This window comes from Motacilla alba, chromosome 7 (assembly GCF_015832195.1).
Source record: "Motacilla alba alba isolate MOTALB_02 chromosome 7, Motacilla_alba_V1.0_pri, whole genome shotgun sequence".
Taxonomy (NCBI): Eukaryota; Metazoa; Chordata; class Aves; order Passeriformes; family Motacillidae; genus Motacilla; species Motacilla alba.
Window position 1 is genome coordinate 6020199 of NC_052022.1, and position 22397 is coordinate 6042595.

The window sequence follows — 22397 nt, forward strand, 5'->3', positions numbered from 1 at the left end:
GGATTATTTTTTCCCTCTCAGGAATACGAAAGGAAAAAGCAGTGTTGTCTGTGTGCTACTGCCCCAGTCCATGGGGGTGTGTTGGCTCATTTTTACCAGGTTTTTTCTCTTTCTGGTCTTGATTATGAGGTCAATGTGAGGGTTCATTGGTAACAACACCATCAAGCAAAATACAAACCTCAGCTGTCAAAAAGGAGCAGGGCAAATTCGTGCTTACAGTCCATGTCTCCATAGAAATTTTTTAATAAAGCATCTATTTTAAGAACCATGACAAAAGGTGACTCTAAAATTACACAGTAGGGGAAGACCAGGCTTCAAATTGTAAAATGCATCCCAACAATCCAGGATGAATTTGTTTCTAAGGAAACTCTACCTCATATATATATATATATATATATATATATATATATATATATATATATATATATATATATGCTCTCTCCACAAACTTGGCTCTGACATTTGCAAGCTGCCTAAAGATACAAACTGAACAAGCTGTTTATTTAGAAGGGGACCATGAAATATCTTATCCTATTACTTGTTTAACTCTCCTAGACAAAGGCAGTACCTAATTTGAGGCAATTACAGCTGTACTTCATGCAGACAGAAAGAAAAACACCGTACAATGGAATTTTAAATTGTTCTCAATCTCCTCACAGAGCTAATCTTTCTCAACTCGCTAATTCACATTCACTCCAGCACTTCACAACAGCTCCCATTTATTAAATACAAGATTCAATCCACAGATAAACAATTCAATAATGTAATCTACACTTAAAATAATAGCTTGGCTTCACAGTTTTGGGGGGAATAAGGAGTTTTCCCTCTTTATAGCTGTTATTAGCATCGTTTCTTTTCACAACTTCAGAGCTGAGGTCGTGTGATCAAGGTGCTCTGAACTTGTGTTTCCACGCAAGGCAGGATCTGTGTGAGGACTGAATTCTGTCCCACAGAACTCACTGAATTCAGTGGGAAATTTGCCAAGAAGGGAATGCTGAACAGCATTTAGGAGCCACATCTTACAGCTGTTTTCCCTCCTCTCCAACTTCTCTACTACTTCATCACGTGTTTTTCTCTTTCCATTACTACCACCTGACTAATCTCAAACTGCTGCCTAATGAAGAGTGCTGGCATTACAATACTTAATTAGAATTAAGAGGAAGATTTACTTTAAAAACCTGACCAACCAATATGCCCCAGAGCCAATCTCAGTAGTGCAGAACTACCCCAAAATTTCCATGTTCCAAATTCTTAATTAAAAGTTTGTCAAAACTTCTTATTTTATGGCAGGAGCCTTCCCCTCCAGCATCCATTAACCTCAAAACAAGCGACTAAATTGTTTTTAAATCAGCTCTACTTCATAAACAGCTTGATAAAAAGAAACTCAAAGAAAGTACAAGACTTATCTTTCATTTCCACTCAACAGCCTTCAGAACTACTGTACAAAGGTGGCTCTCACAATCACTCCCGTCCAGCACCGAAGGAATTTCAGCTAAAGAAAAAGCTTTCAGTAGGGCCACCCAGCAGGGAAGGATTAAATTACACAAAAAAAACCTCTGTTTTTTTCCCTCCACTGAAGGGCTGTGGTCAGAGATCAATGTGAAAAGCCATCTATTGAAGTTACTGGAATTGTTCCCTTATTTAAGCCTTGGGAGAAAGTTGGTGCTGACACCCAGAACAAGGCAAAGAGCCAGAGCCAGGGTGCAGCTCCTGCCCGAGGAACAGGGGAAACAGCACTGAGACCTCCTGGCTACTCCAACCCTTCCTCCTACCCTGGCTCCTTCACATCCCTCCTCTCCCTCACCCCAATCCCTCCTGCAGACTGAGCAGCAGAGCAGAGCAGCCCCCAGCCCCACACCCCACCTCTTACAGATATTCACTACCACTCTCCTGTCTGCAGAATCAGGTTTAGTTTATTTCTACTTCATACAGAACTTAACTGGCTTATTTTGAAACATTTTTTTTCTTCCATGAGTATATCATGGGATTTGCACTCCATCCCACTAAACCTCATACACAGAATGCAATAAAATACAGCCAGTCATTTCTTCACCCTAATGACCTCCTGTTTAATTTAAGCCTTTTATACTGTCCTGACTATTTCTCTTAGGAAAAAAGTCCTGGCTAAAATAATTTTGAAATGTGAATTGGGCAATTTTCTCTGTATGAAGAATCTGAAAAATATCACATGTGCCAAATACTATTTTCTGTTTTGATTGAGCCTGGCAACCTAAGAAAATCAGAATTTGCCATTGTACAGTCATTGCCATTAGCTGAACACCAGAAAATTTTGAAACATTTTATTAAAGTAAGCCAAATGCCTTAGAGACTGCGCTGGGGATGAGGAGGATAAAAAGATGACATGAAGTATCCCCATTACTCATATTCCCCAAGAAGCTGTGAGTTTTAAAGTCTCAAATCGTGGTCAAGGAGTATGGTCTGCCATCTATCACATCTACACATGAGAAACCCTTCAGCAAAAAAGCCATGAAATCCTTAATCCCCTTTGGAGCCCACTTAATCCAAGAAAACAGAACCCTTATGGATGAGATGAACCTTCACTGTCACATCTTCCACCTGCTACTCCTGGTACCTTCAGCCACGTTTGCGTCATAGATGCAGAATTTTGTCATTAGTAATACTTTTCAAACAGATCCTTCCAACCTTCTTCCTCTTTCACCCACTTAGTTAATTTCAGAACTTGTCATCAACCTACATTTTTAACACCATTCTAGAACAATCTTATTTTGCTCACACCTTTTTCTGAATCAAAGTTCCCTAAGAAATGCAATAACCCTCCAAAATGAATATGAACTACCTGTATGTAAAGTTGTGTTTAGTTTAAAGAAAACAGCCAAGCAGATATTTTATGCTTCATTTCACTGAGAAAACAGGAATTCCTGTTGGTACTTACAAGTATTTTTCTGGTTCTGTACTGAAACAACTTAGGTTTTTCTTCTACAATAGGGACAGACTCAAATAAAACTATTATACAATTTCTTTTCCAGACTTAAAAAATTAGCTGCAAATACTTCAGCAATTACAAAAAACAATACAAGAACCTTATTTCAGTCTCATAATCAAAAGGTTAGAAAGCATCAAACTCAGTAAAGGCTCCTGAGACATTAAAAGCAGCTTATTAAAAAACATTTTAAACTACATATATAAATATATATATATGCACTAGCCTGGTATATAAATGCTAATCCTTCCATGAAGTTTCTTCAAAGCACTTGCACCAAAGTAACAGACCTACAGGTCACACACACCCCCCTGCTCTTTAGGTAACCTTTACCACAAGCTCAGATCAACGTAGGTCAAACTTATTCCTTAACATTTAAAAAAGAAAGGGCAATACAGATCTTGCCATATTAACTGATGTTTATATTTTTCTTAATGTTATACCCCCCATTTCTGAAAGGGCTACCTCGACCCTTTGCTCCTAACCTACAAGTGTTTGAAGCTCAGGTTAATTTTTAAAAAACATCAGCCCCTGTTGCTCACTCTCACAGTGCAAAGTGGGAGCTGGGTATTTGAAAATCCACCTCCTCTCTGCTGAAACAGCCATAGGGAAAGGCAGTCTTTGCCCTCACCATTGCAGCAATGCTCTGAGGTCTTGTAAAACATCTCTTGGAGACAGAGGGTATCAAAAAGGAGCACTAGATACTGAAAAGAATCGTGGTTTTGCAGAGCAATTCATTTGAGGACATTCTGCACTGACCACAAGCTCACGCTTAGCTGGCAACAAAAGAAAAATAAGTTCACAGGTGGCTGTAATACCTTATAGTGACAGCACAGGTAGGATGAAAGCTGGCTTTATTCCTGATAAACCCCACTACATCTCCATCAGCCAAATATGAGGAGCTAAAATTACCACTGGATACCAACTGTAGCTGCCTTCTGGGTGACTGACGCATGACCAGCATTCGAAAAAGCACAGCCACAGCTTAGCTGGAAATAATGCAACATATCTGCATCCAAAGATTAAAAAAAATAAACCAGAGTATGCTTGAGTTTAACCTCACAATTCCAGCCCACAACCTTCCACCTGTCCAGCATTAGATATTTCAGCCTGTACTTTAGAAAAAATATTCCTGACTGCAAGACAGTTATTTACACACACAGAGCTACTACAAGAATCATTTATAGTCTTTTCCATTTCTGTTTTCCTTGGCTGGTGGGCCACATGCTTGCTATAATCTTGAATGAAGTAAAACTGTTAAAGTGTGACTAAGCAGACAAAGCTCTAACTTTCCAGCAGCTTACCTTAAAATCAACCTGAAGCTGATCTTCTGCTTCTTTTGCAGACATCAGTTTCAGCAGAGGATTCCAAGACAGTAAATTCGCCTGAACATGGCAGTGTCTGTCCTCACATTTTTTGTGCACCAGTCCTAGAGCAGGGTACAATCTGCATTTTGACTTTCTGAATGTTTCCAGCAGGAGACATCAAGTATTTGGCATGGTACCAGCTGCTGGAAGGTAAGGCTTGATGGAGGCAACTAAATCCACTCCACCTGGCTTGTTAACAACCAGCCTGCTCAGAAAGAACATCAACCTTTATGACTACAAGAAACACAGGTCCCAAACCCACAGAACAACTCACACATGATGCTTCAGGATTCCTCAAACACTCATAATACCCAGCCCTGCTTCTACACTGCAATATCCTTCTTCCTCCATGGCTGCTAAATGAGAAGCATAGGGATGTTAATTAATTGCTAGAAACCTTTGCATGTTGCCTTTAGAATCTGCTTTTCTAAAAGTCAGGAAAACACGCTGGTTTGGGATCAGCAGCTCCAGTGACAGGGTACAGTGAGATACACTCAGGAACTAGGAGGAAAGAACCTATTTCAAACTTATTTTCAGTAAATTGAACATGGTTTATCTTTTGTCTGAGAAGCATAAACAGAATCTGCAAATTAACTTTGTATCATCAATCCACTGCAAAATGAAAAATCATGAACTCTACCCAGGGAAGAACTTGGACTCTAAGAGGTCTTTTCCTACCTAAGTGATTCTATGACTCCTGTTAAAACAGGACTGGTCAGGTGGCTGCTTCTCTCGTGCCCTGAAGGAGGAAGAAAAGCATCCATCCTGTGCCCTTGCAGCCCCTTCCTCCTGCAGGATTCAGGCTCAGCTGGTGGGGATGCTCCTTCCCCTCGGGATGCTCTGCACAGAGCAGAGCAGGGATCACAGACACTCTTGGGGACCACAGGACACACTGGCACAGACCTGGAAGCACAGCCAGCCAGCTGAGCACACCACTGGTGATATTCTACCCACAAAGAGTCTCCAGCTTCTCCAAGCGCAGAGCTTCACTGTCAACCCCTGGCAGAAAGTAATATTGGATCTTAAACTAACACTGCTTTGATTACCTTACTTCCCTTTACTCCTCGCTTCAATTCCAACAGGATTTCAGTGTCTGCTCTGGCAATTGAGTTGTGTGAATAATGGATTTCTGTTTGGGCACTGAACCAAAAAAAAAAAAAAAAAAGGGAGAGAAAAAAAGGGAAAGGGAAAAGGAAGATAAAACTAATGTTTAAAGTAGAATTGAAGAGAGACAGGGGAGGATTTTGGAAAAAAAATAATTTCAATGTAAGGCAAAATGTTTTTTTAATCTGAAAGGAATATTTTGCTTTTGCTAACAACTTCTTTTAAAAATACTTTGAATTCTTAATTTTGTTTAAGACTAGTTCATTTACCAAAAAATCCCCAAAACATTAATCATTTAATCTAAAAATGCTGAAAGAAAACATTTTGCCTCTGAAATGCTATTCCCTAGTTTTACAAATAAAACTGCCAGATGGAACAGAAACTCAGAAACAGATGTATTTCAACCCAGACATACTTTTTCAGTGAACTTATTAACACTGAAAAACAAAAATCCTCTTATCTTCTTGGCAAGCACCAGGTTCTAGATTCCAACTGCCTAGAACCAAAGAGATGGCACAAGAAAATAAACCAGACCTGCTGTGCTGAAGTTCTTCTCAGCGGGGCTGCCAGAACCCCTGGCTGCAGTGTTGTATTTGAGCTGCCCCTTTGGCAGATGGTCCATAGCAGGGAGGTTCACCTTCCCAGCAGCGAGTCCTGAGAGCTGCCAGGTGTTGTACATTTATCAGCTGAGCCTGGGGAGGGTGCACAGACACCCCCAGGGTGCCTCAGAGCTCCAGGTGAGGCAGGAGGTGCTGAGGATGGAGGTTTTGTGACAGGTCCCAGGACCAGTCCTTCAGGTGCTACAAGGGACGAGCCAGCAGCATCCTGGGCCCCTCTGGACTCTGCTCCTCTGGCTCAGCACCTGCATCTCCCTGGCACTGCCTGAACTGTGCATAAGGAACAGAGAGATTATTCAGCACTGTTATAAATACTGTCCTTAAAATGAAGACACCATTTAAAACAAGTTAGGATTGTTTACCCAAGCAAACTCATGGCATCCCTGCCCATGGCAGAGGGGATTGGAATGAGATGATCTTTAAAGTCGCTTCCAACTCAAACCATTCTCTATGGATTTTAACTCCCACAAACCAAAGAAACCCTGACACCCAAGCTGACAGTACCGGGAGGCAAATACTCAGCAGCTTTTGAGCTGTGCTTAGATTTGTTAACCAGGAGTAGAATAGAAGAGCCTGAATACAGCAAAATCACATGACCTCTGCATTAATCCCTGTTGTTGAGCTAATAATTTTCTGATTAAAACAATTAAGCCTTTGGGTATGACTTATTTCATATATTTGATTACTTAGATACCACGCTGTTCACTGTCTCAGAGAAATCCTCTCTGCTACTAATAGTTCTTCTGGTTGGAATCTGAGCAAGCGAAAGCAAATTAATAAATGATGACATGGGAATTCCAGCAAAATAGACTGATGACTTGTGGGTATGATTCTGAACAATAACATTTTACGACCTACTCAAGAGCACTGCTAATAGGCAAGAATTCACTTATGGCACTGTCAGAAACATTTATAAAATGCTTGGAAAATGAATTGTTACTTTTATGAGTCATACTTGTTATTTCATGAGTTTATTGTTGCAGTTGCTTTTACGTATGTGTTCCCAGGTTGTACTCCTTACCATAATGACTGCTCTGCACAAGCTGCACAGCAGCATTTCTAAAACAAGGTCTGGTTCCACATTTGTTTTGTTTCAATCTCATTTTCTATTATCAATGCAGCCTAAAACAGATATGGGAAAATTCCAATAAAACTGGTGCCCAAATCCCTCCATCAGACTGAACTCAACATGCTTATATATTTTGTAGCACCTAAATCAAACAACTGTGAAATTACCTCTGAAGGACAAGTACTCCTCTCTGGACTGAAGTTCTACCTGCTGACCCTAATCCAAGCCCTGCTGTCTGAATGTCCCCTGACTCACCACACACAAAGTGCTTGTACCTTTACAAAGACAAAAAAAGCAAAAGATAATTTTGGTCACTCTCTTCAAAAAATGAAACACAATATGCTTTGGCTACTGCACAACTGCATTTGAAAATGAAAAAGTTTTGACCATGTTCATGTTTTGTTAATTGGAAAGTTTTCAGGGAGTTCCTTTCATCTAGTCAATGCACAATAATGTTTGTCAGTGCTAATCAAGGCTGCCTAAAATCAAATGTCAGACACTTGCAGCTAGCTGCCCAAGAACACATTACTAACAGGCAATTATTCAATTCCTTGTTAAACAACCAAAAACAACCACTCTGAGAAAAATCACAAATAATTCCTGAGGTGTCTGCAAATATAAAAAAAAGAGCTTTCAAATAAATTCTTTTATCTGAATTATAGATCAATGTAGCCAATGACACACACAGTCCAATTTTTAGTACAACCATCAATTTTCCTATACTGTTCTTTTGGCTTCACAGACTTTCCCAAATATATCCATTGACCTTCACCAGCTAAATAAAAGACACCATCCCAAAAAATTTTATTTAGAAGAAGCATATAAAAGAATTCTTTCTCTATTTTATGCATTGCTTGACATTGTGTTTCTACACAGTATTTAATTTAATTTGACTTACTACACTACTGCCTTTTGTTGATATAGAAGAGAAGCACTCAAGGGATATGGACCAGACACTAAGAGTATCTTGCACATGTTCAGTAACTTATTAACAGAGATTAGAGACACTCCTAGGTGGGAGCAGATACCTAATAATGACAAAGTAATGAGATTACTATTGTCTTCTCAGTACTCCTCATCTGTGCTAAAGTACTGCAAATCACAAATTACAGACTCCAGCTACTACATAAAACCCTGCTGTCCATAGTATGTGCTCTGTGGAACCACTTCACTATTACAAATTAGCCTATTTAAGAAGCAAAAAGCCATTTCTGTCCCTCTAGGCTGAACACAAGTGTGACATCATTGAACTTCATGCAAGCTCTTGCACAGAGATGTTGTTTTGACAGGGAAGCCTTCACAGAAACCCCACAAGTCAGAGCTTGACCCAGCTGTGACTTGCTCCCAAGTTGCCCAAGCTCCAGCTCAGGCCAGCAGCAGTTTGTTAGCTGGGCTAGTGTAACAATCTCAGCAGAAATGATGGCTCCTTACCATGGAAAGAAAGGACACTACAAGGGATTCAAAGGTGAGGCTCCAGTTGGTGAAAGAGGTTCTTTAGCCCCTGCACCCTGCTCACCTCTCTCACGGCATGGGCTGGCACCGTGGACAGCACATAGGAGAAAGAAAATACGGTGACCAAAAGCTCCTTTTTGGCAAGTAAAAAAACAGACTCCACATGGAAAAGGCCTCCTGTGTTTGAGCCATGGAGAGCCCAGCATTGCACAGCCAAGCACAGGTAGCAAATGACATGGGTTCAGCCACTGAGGATGGAGAAGAGAAGGAAGGACAAGAAGCCTGATGGCAAACTCTTCTGCAGCACAGCTGACACCAACAGCACAGAAGCTGCTGGTGAAGTGAAGTGAGCACTCTGCAGCAACACGAGGAGAGCACCACATCACAAAGTTTGGCATTTACATGAAAATGAAGGCATCTTGCTGGAAGGGATACAGAGACAACCCAAAGTACCCTAATCAACACACTCCAGGCCCAAATGAACTGTTAAGTTGATGATATACTGGATTTGGCATTTAACAGGGTCCAAATTTTTTTTTCATCCCTTCAGGCATTTAGTAGGAATACTGAGCAATAATGCCAAGCATGGATGACAAAATGACTGGATAAATCACTGGATTTCAGAGCTGAATTCTACAAAAGACACTTAAGTAAATGAAAATAGCAGCACACAATACAGCTTTCAGCAGGGCCACTGCTTGCACAGAATACTGAGCATGTGTACAATGCTAAGCATGGACAAAGGCCTTATGCTATTTCACCTGTAAATGACACATCTCAGTTTAACATAACTCCCTTCTGACCTCCTACTGCCAACCAACCAGCTACTCCAGGTAAAACACATTAAGCAAAGCTGACACTTACTCCAACTTCTATCCAAAAAAAAAAGCAGACTACTTTTTGCAAAGGAAATCTAGGTAAAAGAACATTACAGGAGGCAATAAATAAGGTTATGAACAAAGCAACTATGTTAGTGAATTGAGAGAAGAAGAAACAATTTGACTCTTTTTCCAATTTCAACTGTAAGGACTCTTCCAGACCTCTCATACTCAATCAAGAGTTCAGAAAGTCTTCAGAGTAATATTAAGCAGTGATTCCAACCTGCCTGGTAACCTCACATCACATTTGCTGGTGAAACCTTCCCAGTTTTAAGTGGACACTGATCACATCTAGTAACAATGTTTGCCTCCAGCTGGCAGGGTGGGAAGACTGTCTGGCCATGTTTTTTTTTTTGTAACTAGAACATGCACAGAATAATTGAAATTAAAAACGTATTGTGAGACTTCCAATACCTTGTTGAACAAATGAGTGAAAAAGAGGCACTTGAAAGGCCTGGCTTCTGAAGGATCATAGCCACAGAGAACAGTTTGATCAGAGATCAGTGAGCATCTGCCATGGAACACACTTTCTGTCCCCAGCACTAGTTGGGGCACAGAGATGGATGCTGGCACAGCTTCAACAGTGTGAATGAAGTACATGGTGCTCCTCAGCAATGCCAGCCTCCATCTGCACTCATCCTGCTGGCCTGGACCTACAGTAATCATCACACATCAGCAGAGATCACTCAGGCAAAATTCCGAGTGAGCTCTTTGCTCTCCTTGACATTATGGCTGTGTCATTTTGTAACAGTTGAAGATTTCTTTTATTCCCCCCATTCTCACAAACTGACAAGAAAACCACACAGATTTAAGTACATTTCTAGAGAATCCATGCTTTTCAGACAAAGCAGCCACTATTTCTTTCTGCCAGGTTCTACTGCCTCGTAAACAACCCACTATATTAACCACTTAACAATTAACTTCTTGTAACCACCCTGAAATTGTTTCCTGGGATTGGTCTCACCATCACGTAAAAGAGGAATTCTCCACTTCAGGTACAATATCAGGCTCTAAAGTTGCACCGTTTTGCCACTTTTGAGATGATAGCACAGTCTTGCTGTGACTAAGGACTGCAAAATTGTGCTCCATGTAATTGAATCTAAAGATCTGACAACAGTGACCTTATCAAGAAATGAAACTTTTGGCTGAGGTTCAAACCATACACAAGAAATAACATCTTGCTGGCTGTTTGTAAACGACACATAAAAATGTACTTATTCATTATTAGCAACTTGTACACTGAACACTCTGCAGGTCTCAAACTGCTGCCAAGGGAAGGATTACTCAGTACAATCATTTCATTTACATCTTAGACCTGTATTAATTTTGGCAGCACAACCGAGCATCCCTGCTCGTGACTGTAACAGTGTTATCCCAATGAGAGAATTATTCAGACCACAGGCTAAAACCAGAGGATAGAAGTAGTTCTGGGAGCTCAACTGATATTCTGAATGCCCATAGAGCTGCTGACCTCAGTGAGAGCCCTGATTTAGTACAAATATCCCACTTTTGTGGTAATAAGGCTAGAAATGACAACACAGAACCTGCACTGGTGAGCCATCCCCTTTAGGATAAAATGGAACAGAAGGCTCCAGGCAAAATCCTTGGTTCTACCAGCCCCAGGCTTTAAGGAGCAAACCAGCCAACTCAAAAATCTGAAAGTTTCATTAAAAATTCAGTAAGGAGCCATTGTACACAAGCGCCAATTGCTCCACAACAAAATGTCATTTTAGGAGGCACAAAAAACCATGGGGCTTTCAGAGCCCAGCTCACCTTTCCTGCTCTTGCAGACAGCTCTCAGGACACGGTGTCCAGGCCCACACGTCCCTCGGTCGGTCACACAGGCTCCCTCTGACACCACCCACTCGTGACACCGCGCATCCTCACAAGGAATGGACTCCACCAAATGAGGACAGCCAGCCAGGGTGCCCACGGGATCCACCACCACCTGCCTCTGCCTCATCCTAAAGCCTGGAGAAAGCAGAGCGGGATTAACTGGACAACAGAAAAAAAAAATTATGCAATAATTTAGTAGCAAGAGGACTATATGGGGCATCTGGAGCTGGGGGATTTAAAGACAAACAAGGAACAATATTTACAAACTGGGTTGATTGGGACAGCACTGTAGGTGCCCAGGCATGCAAAATCTAACAGTGTGCAAAGAATTGCAGTAACTCATATTTTTCACATTTCTTTTTACCTTTCATCAGAAATACACGTCAGGATATAGAAATTTACCAGCAATGCACATATTAATGTTATAACAGCATTAAGATAAAAAGAGAGGAACAGTTAAGGAACTGAAGATATAAATGACATCTACATTCTGCCTGGGAATTCACTAACGAATGGATTTGTTTTGAGACACAGCAGAACAGTCTACTAAGAAATTAGTATTCTGTTTTATGAAGGCATAAGGTTTTCTGATACATAATACATATCAGACCTCTTTGAAATGACATCCTATTAAACTGGAAGATTCAAATGTAAAGTGGAAGAAAAAGGTTACAGAAATAATCATAGAATTGATTACATAATCTACCTCCTTCTGAATAAAACCAAAAGTCCTGTTGCTATATACAATGCAGAACTAATACACAAGTATCTTTCAGCAAGTTCTGTTATGTAAATGACACAGAATTCTAAGAAAAAGGCAGAAAAAATACATGCAGGGTTTTCCTCTGACAGTCTTGGAGCAGGGGCAAATAAACAGCATTAGTAGAGGCCACATGAAAATGCTTTGGTCATGAAACAGAAAAGAAAATTAAAAATAAAACATCCCAGAGAATATACAGATCAAACTTCCACAGTTCTCAAATGAGCAAGAAGAAATTATTCAAAACAATTTAAACATTAAATGCTTTTGCAAATATTATTATTTTTTATTATTTTTCTTTTTGTTTGAAAATGTTTGACCAGTTGAAATCATTTCACATACTTTCACATACTTTTCAGGAAAGTGTAATTTCTAAACAATAATATCCATTCCCTGATATGCACTCCAAGAACCATCTTTGCAACTTAGAGCCTTAGGAAAGGCTCTGTGAGGAATCTCAACATGTCACAGCAAAAAACATGCCTGGATTTCAATTAAAATCCAGGGGAGGTTGAATTACATTTGCACATCCTTCTTCCAGGAATTTAAACCAAACCCACAACAATGAGAACAACCTCTTGGGTCCACCTGAGTCCAGATTTCAGGGCCGTGGGATGCACCTCCATCCTGATACACTGCCCTGGAACCCAGGCATGCAGCAGGACTTCCAAGGGGATCAGAGAGGGGCAGCCTGGCAGCTGCTGCCCAAGAGATCATCCTGCACAAGTTCAGTGCAGGACAAAAGCACCTGAATCAGCTTGAAAAATCTTACTTTTTCTTCTCACATGAATTACGGCAAAAAGCTTTTAAAGGTCAGATTCCACTACACACATCCAAGAGCTTCATCCTGTGTTAGATTAATCTTTTTTTTTAAACACATTAGGCTCCCAATATCCAAAATTACACCTCTGCTTTTGCAGTCTTTCTGCAATATTGCACTCCCTGCTCACCTCTCCCTCCGTGGCGGTGCTGGCAGCTCTCGGGCAGGCAGGGACCCCACGGTGACCATGAGGACACTGCGCACTCGGCCAGGCACGGCAGGTGACACAGCTGGGAGGTGGCAGGGGCAGGACCCTGGCAAAGTTTCCCATCGACTGGTCTGGCAACTAAGGGAAAGAAAAAAAAAAAAAAGGAGAAAATAAAATCAAGGCTGTAAATCTTCCTGCTGGTCTCAGTTTTCCAGAATGCACCAAAACCCAGTGATTTTTTACAGTCTTATCTCCCAGGGCAAAAAGTTAATCCTGTGTTCAGAAAGGCACTTAAGAGTTTTATCTAAATCAACCATACTCAGGAAGCCAGTTGAGACTATGCTTAGTGGTAATCAGGTGCTTTAAAAGCAGATTGAGTGCTGATTTTCAGCAGTACTGGACTAACAAACCGGGATCTAATCCCCACACTTACGGCCAAGGAGACCTCTTCAGACAGGGCTGAAGAGAAGGACACCTAAGAAGGGAATCCAAAAAGCTCCCACTGCAACTGGGAGCCAGGCAGAGGCAGGTGAGTAAAACCCAAGCACAGGGGACTCTCCCCATTCCCATACTCTTCAGGGCACTGCCATCTCTGGATTATGGATGCAGTGTCCAGACCTTGGAATTTTCCTCATCTACTTCCAATAAAACTGAGCAGAGCTCTCAGATTCTTCTACACAGACACAAGCATGAAACAAATTTCCTGCCTGGAAGGAGAGACATTTACCTGAGCTGCCTGCACCCATGGATCTCCAATCCTCTTTATCCCAGAAATGAGCCAATCCCAAACCCTGCCAAGCTCCAGTTTAGTTGATACTGACAATGAATTTGGAAAGTTAACTCTCTTTGTATTTTCATTTATCATAAGAGATTTCTAGATTCAATTAACTTCTCTCACCTTCTTATTTGGGGCAGGGGGAGGAAGGAAAAGAAAGAGAAAGAAAGACTCTTAAATCTGTCCTCTGAGTCATTATATGATATTGCATTTCAATTACATTATGGGCTGAATTTGGCTGTCTCTTTAGATAAATCAATATCAAAGCAGTCTTTCAAAAGGCAAAGGCTTGTTTGAGTTTACTCTGCCATGGCATTACCAAGACTTCATTAATTTTTATAGCTACTGAGTTTGTTTTATCCTCATTTTTATATTTCATGTCTGTTTTTCTTTGCTTCCATGCATGGAATTGATTTTAAAAGAATTTGTAAAAACATGCCAAATATATGAGTAATCTTTCCTTTTTCTGATATTACACCATTTTCTTTAAAATTAATCATTTGAAGAAAAACTTTTTTTTTTTTTTTAGATACAAGAATTTAGCGTTCAAAATCCCAAATTTTGATCCTGAAGCTCAGTTTAGACCTATCAGTCTCAAGTGATATTCAGGCCAATATCAGTGCTTATGATTCCAACTCATCAGAATAATAGGATTAAACAACAGTGTGATTTAATTCTAAGCTAAAAGATAATACATTGGTAAAAAAGACCATTTTCTGAATGTTTTCTAGACCCTGTAAGGCCTTTGACATGTTCATTTAAAGATCAGAACAAGGTGGCATAAATCCAATTCATCTGAATGCTCACAAAAAGAGACCTTTTCTAGAAACCTTGCAAGTGAAGTGACAGACAGAATGAGATAAATATTAGAGTTTTAAGGATAAGAGTATTTATTTTACCAAGAAGTCTCATGCATGGCTTAACCTGCCTCTCAGCATCAAGCTTTGCAAAACTGTATCAGTTTTCTGGAAGTTCACTTGGAGAAATGAAAGGAAATAAAACTGAGTACAAACAGTCAACCTAAGGAATAAAGTCCAGTCCTGCTTTGCTCTAAGTCAAGGTGTTGTTGCCAGGAATGGCTCTTCCTTCCTCATTGATTTTTAGGTTGTTTCAATACTGAATTTAACTATTTAAATGTGGAAGCCTAGATACAGCTGGATGGTTCTCCTTCTTTGAAAATCAACCAGTGCACCCAACACGATTTTCAACTGATTTCGGATTAAAAAACCAAGAAAAATTGATTACAAAAAGTCAAAGGGGCTACCACCCATCCCACATTCATGGATGACTTCTTCTCATTCTGATGAAAATCCCTGCCTTCCTCTCCCTGCCAAGCACCCTCCTGCTCCTCTGTGTCCCATGGGCTGATGCCCTATTTAATTCTAGCACTGGGAGCTCTTCTCCCAGGACCTACATCCTATTTGGCACTGGAATAAGGCTGCTTGTTTGCTCACTTCCTTACGTAGTTCTTTGCATTCCATAAAATGTAAATCAGAAAATACCATTCTGATCAAATATCCAAATACATTCTAAGTCTGTGCCAGCTTATGCTCTTCACTCCACACTGACTGCAATCCTCCAGTCAGTCTTCAGGAATAAGACCAGAACAAAACACCCAAGATGTAATGATAAATGCATATACAATACCCTCCTTTTCCAACACCTGGCAGGTATAGAGAGACGCAGTTTCCACCCAGAGTGACAGGATGAACCAGCAGGGTCCTCTTCAAAACAGAATTTCATTCTTTTTCAGCCATTTGATTAAAAACTCTGATTTCCATCTGGTTTATTTCAAAGCTTGATGTGATTTTCTAGTGTCATTCTTCTATACTCTAACAAATTTATCTTTTTTTTTATTATTATAAAGGAATGATAAGAGGGAATTTTTCTGTGAACCCTTTAAATGCCAAAATTCTCACACACTGCTGCCTCCAAATGACACAGGTAGCCTGGCTGAGGATGTCCTACTCAGGGAAAACAACTGACACTATGCCTATGATAAATGAACAGAGCTGCCAGGAATGTCTTTAGGAATGGGACGGCCTTCTGATTTCCTTCAATAATTGACTCTGAAGTGGCATTCTCCAGCATTCATACAGGAAAAAGTGCTTTTTGAGTAATTATTTTCCTTGGAATTTTAGCCATGTTTTTGGAGGAAGGTGAAAGGCAGAAGCCAGGAAAGCAGAGTGGGAGGGGGAGGAAACATCTCTGATTCAAGCAGCAGCTTATTTATGACGCTTGTTTGTACCTTTTAAAATCCTGTGTTCTTCCCAATCTACAGAATAAACTTGAAAAAGCAATCAAGTACTAATCTGGGAGCCTCTGACACATTGCACATTTCTATAGCTGTTATATTGAATCTATCCTTTATAAATGCAACTGCAGCTGTTCCCAGCACCAGTGTCTTGCCTCAAGTTTGAATTTTACTATTTGCTGTTATTTTCAGGTTATTGCTACCAGCAGGAGATAATAAATTGGGTTCTAAAGTGTCTTGTTTCCCTATATATTTTTACTGAGGTAATGATTTGGAGGAAGAGTGGAAGAGGAAATCAGCTCTGATATGATTATTTCCATAATGCAATTTTAAGCCAATAAATAAATTATCTTTGAATAGAGTCATGTGGACAGATACTTGCAGGCACACATACCCACACTATGTTAAAAGCAATGCTGACCAAACAGAGGCAGAAATGCATAGGATGGCATTTTGTTTGCAGGGGGTCCTGTCAAATATGGTTTTTCAACTCCTCAGGAGGTAAATAACACTTTTTTTCCTGGACTTTAACTACATTTTCCTTTCACAATGAAAACCCAAGTATTTTTCAAACTAAAACCAAAATGAGACTTATCTAAATATCACTAATATATCTGGAACGCACACAAAGATTATCAGGTCTGCCTCTTACATATTTTAGGTAATACTCAATTCTCAAGGCAATAAATCCAAATGTTTACCATATGGCAAAACTAATCTAAATTGAAGATGGCCCGGATACAAGGCAGGTATGAGAAAGGGATGGCATATCCTTGTGAAAGCTCTTACTGCCTTTGCTGGGACTTATAAACCAAAGACACTTAGATCAATACAATGGGAAATTACTTGAGAAAACCACAAAGGAGCGAGTTATGTTATAAAAAAAAACCTTCATGTGTAAAATACAATAGGGGTAAACCCAGCACAACATTTGCAAGCAATTTCTCTAACCTGAAAGACATTTTTATAGCAAAAACAAAACACTGCACAAGGGAGAATGGGTGAATGCAATCTGACCAGCTTGGAAGTGGCACCAACCCCAGTTGCTTGCACCCCTCCATTAAGGGCCTAATGCACCCCATGTCTGATGGAAAGAGTTCCTTTATGCTTTGAGGAAAAATCAATTAGTTTTGAAGCCACTAAGCACAAAGTTGGAGGCCTATTTTCAATTAAAATCCATTTAATAGACAAGGAACAACGTATGAATAGAAGGCTAATCACAGCATGAAAGAGGGTTAATAGTGGATTGCCAAGAGCAACAATGGCTTAATGCGTTTCAGAACAATAAAAATCCTCACAATTTTATTAAAGTGACACAGACAAAAAGTATCCCTGTGTCCTCCCTCTGCTGCTCAACAGGACTATGATCTCAGCTGGGATACTGCATTGTTTTGCTACAGCAGAACTTGTGGAGATTAACAACACTCTACATATCTGGCAAAAATTCAGAGTGAGCACGGGGCTCCCCACCAGCAGCCACATGACTGAGCAGATCAGAGGTGACAATTCATTAAGAGTGTCCAGGAAAAACAGCAGAAGCAACAGGGATGCTGGGATGGCACCAAAGGCAATGATGGAAAGCAAAACAGGATTCTGCAGGATATTTGAGCCCTTTGGCTGTTAGCCAGAAAAGGCTGAAAATCACTGGAGCAGACCGCCAGAGAGGGTGAGAAAAAAAAACAAGGAAAACAGGGAACAAAACCTATGAAACAGGGAAGAAAATCCATGAAAACTTCATGAAAGCCTTGTAAGAGTGGGAGCTCTGCCCACTGCCATGTTCAGCATTCATTCCACAGGAAGGAGAAACCTATTCTGTGACTGGCGCGACAAAAAAATCTCTGTGGATGTGCCTGGGACACCAGGACGTGGCACAGGTGGCCCAAAGCTAAGCTGGTGACACGGATCCTGGGAGCAGACAGGCTGGCCTTGGCACACGAACTTCATTTATCTCCAGTGTCTCCTGCTCCAGACACCTCTGGCTTCCTACTCTTTCCCCAGTGTCCCAGTTTGTGGCGTAGCCTCATGCACACAAATCCTTTTAATTTTTCATCTCGCTCCCTGTTATTGTCTGAACACAATGCAGCTCCCCGGCCTCAGAACAGCAGCAGGACAAAATTACACAGAACAAACCATCACTGTCTGGAAGGGAATTAATCCAGTGGCAGGAAATAATTATAAAAACATAGATGCAATTAAAATGTTAGCTTTCAAAGATAAAAGCCGGGACTAAAACCTAGAATCTCACGTGAACTAACTGGGCAACAAAATATTTGCTGCATACCACAGCCAGATGAACAAATTCAAGCATTTATAAAGTGATAACTATTCAGGGTCATAACAAATAGCTTATTGACAAAAAAAAGGCCTATTATTTATAAGGCACATCTTAAAAGCCTCACTTTTTTCACTGCAAAAGTCTTTTTAAACATTACTCATTTCATTTTAGTTTAATTAGTTTTAAGATATGAAAGAATTGAAAGTATTACACCTCTGAAAGACATTAGGGAAAATGGGTTTTTTCTTAATGGATCCAAACTCAAATTTCTGAAATGCACATTTAAATACCACTGTCAAGCACTACAACAATCTGAATAAAATCATTTCCTCTCCTGCTTCTACAGGGTTTCCCCTGAAGAAGCCAGCTGTTACATATTTATTTTTCCATTATGTGAGTTGTATCTCATAAATCTGCTCAGCATTTGGTGAGCTTACAGATCAATAACTTGGCATCCCAGCAATATAAATCTGATACAGACTTCCCTGAATATATTTCACACTTCAGAGGTGTATGTCTCATCTTTTCAAGCCAATACAGCCATCCCAGTGATAAGTAACTAGTTTGGGATGAGAAGGATCCTTGCGGGGGAGAGGTTCTACCTGAGAACCTGGTTTTGAGCTGATTCAGGTCAGCTAAGCCCCAGGCTGGATGCTCCTGTTGCTGCACCAGGAGCAGCTCAACAAAGCTTTTTTCACACCACTGCTGACCATTATTTCTCTCCCTCCTACAGTCCTAGTCAAGTTTTCTCATTACTAATATATTCTAACCTATTCCTTTTCAATTTCATAAACCAGACAAGGAAAACAGGATTTAAACATCAAAGTCCTAAAATTCTAATTTCCGTAGAGTAAATTAATCTTCTCATTCCTGCAGTTTCACCAGCATAAATTTACCAAAAAAAAAAAAAAAAAAAGAAAAGAAAAAAAAAGAAAAAAAGAAAGAAGAAAAAGAAGAAGTGCTCACACTCCACACAAGGTTCCTAATCACTCAAACAGTGCATAACCTGCATCAACTCCTACAGGGAGCTTATCTTCATCAACACAGTCCTTTATATGCAGGATGCACATCCAATATGCAGAATGGCAACAACCATCAACAACAACAACCTGCACAACCAGCTTCCAGCTGCTTCAGAGTGAGACCTTGTGCTCCACAAGACCCCTGGCACCCAAGGGGATGGTGGCACAGTCAAACTGGACTTTCCACTGGCATTGTCCTCTTCCCAAAACCACAGTTTACTGAACAGATGCCACACGCACCAGTTTGAAACACTAATCCCCCAGGAGACAAACACTGGAAGGTCATGATTCAGAGCAGAACAAAGAACTTGCAGGGAAAAAATTGTGGCACTCTCATTAGGAAACAGAGCATACAGAGCAAAGAAAGTAATACAGCACATTTTGGAGCTAAAAAAGACAATAGGGCAGAAAGAAAGGGATGAGAATAAATAGAGGATAACATATCTACGAAAGGACTCCTCAAATTAATCTCTGTGCAAGTCCAAAGAGGCACCAATATCTGAAAAACAAAACACAATGCCAAAATATTTCCCATGTGGGAATCAAGAAGAGTCTGAAAAAATCACTCATCAGATAAGAAAGGAATAGGCATTTTTGTCAATCAGCAGCAGGGAGAAAGTTCAATATTTTGAGGAAAACAAGAATGTATAAAGGCTATAAAATAATCATTTTGAGACTCGTAGAGGTAGGACTTACATGAAAGTGCAGGGGACCAGTTTCAGCTTCAGACCATTTTGTGATTCTGTCAGTAAAGGGGCTTGTAAGACAAAACTACATAAGGGAATACACAGAGGGATGGATCAGAGAGTAACCATTAGACCTGAACAGGTACTTGAGGATTTTCCAAGTCCTCCGCTGTAAACAGACTAAAGGAGGTTTTACTGCTACAGCTGGCAATACATGAGTTTATAAAAAACTAATCTGATGTAAAATGAACCAGGTGGAATTGTATCCTAAAAATAAAGCAAAAATTAGTATAGGCTGGAGAACTGCAGGGGAGTAAGCCAGGCAAGGTACTATGTCTACTAACAGGTGAGGGTTGAATGTCTCTCAAAGGAAAGAGGAATATAAAAATAATAGAGACTTCTATACAAAATAGTTTTGGAGGCTAACACTAAAATCTATCCAAAAATAATGAAGGCACAACTTCATATACCTGCTGTTGAAGTTAAAGTTCAAATAAAAAGAAATATATGGAGACAAATACGATAGAGAAACTCATTGAGCAAAAAAAATGTAAACAAAACTTTAGAACCTTGTACAGGCATGAGAATTTCATATGGATTTTCAGATGTAATAATAAAGATTAAGAAGATAGGAACTTGCTATGATTTCTGGTAATAAGAGATACATTTTATTAGTCAAATTTACTATGCAGAGTAAACAATAAAGAGGATTCAAGGAAGCGAAGCATTGTTTCACAAAGGTCTTTTCAGTCCTATAATTAAAATTTAAGCAGACAGGCTCCAAAAACACCCTAAGAAAATTCTGAAAGCAAGACCTGAATTGGATCTCATTCAAACAAGTAAAAAAGGAAAAATGTCAAGATATATAAGGCACAAATTTTATGAAATAATGACAGGGCATACAGAACCCTAGTTAGAAAACTACAGAAAATATGGAAAGAGCAGCAATCCCAGCCACTAGAGACAGCAGGTAAGTAGTTCAGAGAAGAGAGGAAATACTTCTGGAGTATTTTATAAAGACTGCCATCTCCCAGACTACTGAGAAAGAGATACAGTTTCCAGATAAAGCCAAAAAGCAAAATGAATTAGAAAACAGAAGGACACTCCCTAGTCATCAGAAAAGAAAGTGAAAAAATCCTGAGGTAGAAAATTAAATCTAGGAACTACATATGTTTATTAACTGTTTGAACATAAATACAGACACCAGTCCCAGATTCTAAGAGGAATTTTCATTCCCATATCACTGGAATAATGTACTGTGATTGAGAGGAGAGTTGTGCTGCCAAACAAGGAGAGGTTTCATAAACAGATTGTTGCATAATATTCTTCCCTACCAGATGTCTTTTTTGTTGGTACACTGGGGATTGCTAGTTAGTGATGTTCACCCAGATCAATTAAAATTTATTATGGAACAATACATTTCAGATAAAATTTCATAAAACCCCAAAAATCTTATTTTTTTTTGTAAGCCCACTTATAGAGGAGAAGAAAGCATGTGTGTCCTATGGTAGCAGTGTCTGGCTTTGAAAATAAATTAATGATGTGCATTTCTACTTTGCTTAAGAGAGTTTTCATATGAGTGAACAGAATTACTTTAAAACAGAGGTACAAATAAGGGTGATCACCACCATTCCTACAGTTTGTTCCAGAAATGGGATGTCCAGGCACAGGGATGAAGGAGTATCCAGAGCTGAAGGGCAGAAAGGACTGTACTACAAGCAGCTCACTTGCATATTCTATGCTACTTTTTGTGCAAAATGTATCTCCTCTTTAAAAGCTACATAATTTCAAACATGCAGATTTGCCACTTTCATTTCTGGAATTACTAGATTACATACTTTTTGTGAAAATTTAGCATTAAAAATTTAAACATGTTAAAATTCAGTGAGATACTTAAAGACAGCAGGATCTATAGAAAGCTAATCATGTTAAAGTTCAGCCTAAATTAACAAAAGCCTCCCAGGTGAGGAGGGATGTGGACTCCTTGGACAGAACAGTCAGCATTAAAACCAGCACAGTCTCTTCACCTAGAGTTACCTACATTCACAGACCTCTGAACTACAGGGCACTTTACACATTTACCAATGTAAATTTAGCTGTAACAGCCTCAGAATGCAGGAATATTACCAGGTACTTCAAAGACTGCAATATCTTTTCCTTCCAAATACTCATATTAATAGTATGAACTATTCCTCAAGGCTTAGAAAACATATAACTTCACTTGGAAAGAGACAGAGATTTCTTAGTTAGGTCACCTCTAGGGGGAGAAAAATATGAAATATTATCAATGCATTTCTTTAAGTAATACCTGAGGTTTCTAGCTTAAAGTAATACCTGAGAGTTTTCCATTTTCAGTATCTTCAAGGTGGAAC

General features: G+C 39.8%; 1 protein-coding gene across 6 annotated transcripts in view; it reads right to left on the reverse strand.

Annotated features, from left to right (window-relative positions):
* The window catches only part of THSD7B (thrombospondin type 1 domain containing 7B), a 298971-nt gene that overhangs the window by 153258 nt on the left and 123316 nt on the right, over window positions 1-22397 (reverse strand). For all 6 annotated transcript variants that reach the window (XM_038142161.1, XM_038142157.1, XM_038142156.1 and 3 more), the window contains exons 7-8: window positions 12996-13151; window positions 11223-11420 (exon numbers count right to left, since the gene is read on the reverse strand). In XM_038142161.1, coding sequence (XP_037998089.1) covers window positions 11223-11420; window positions 12996-13151 — 354 coding nt within the window. The remainder of the gene's footprint in view (window positions 1-11222; window positions 11421-12995; window positions 13152-22397) is intronic.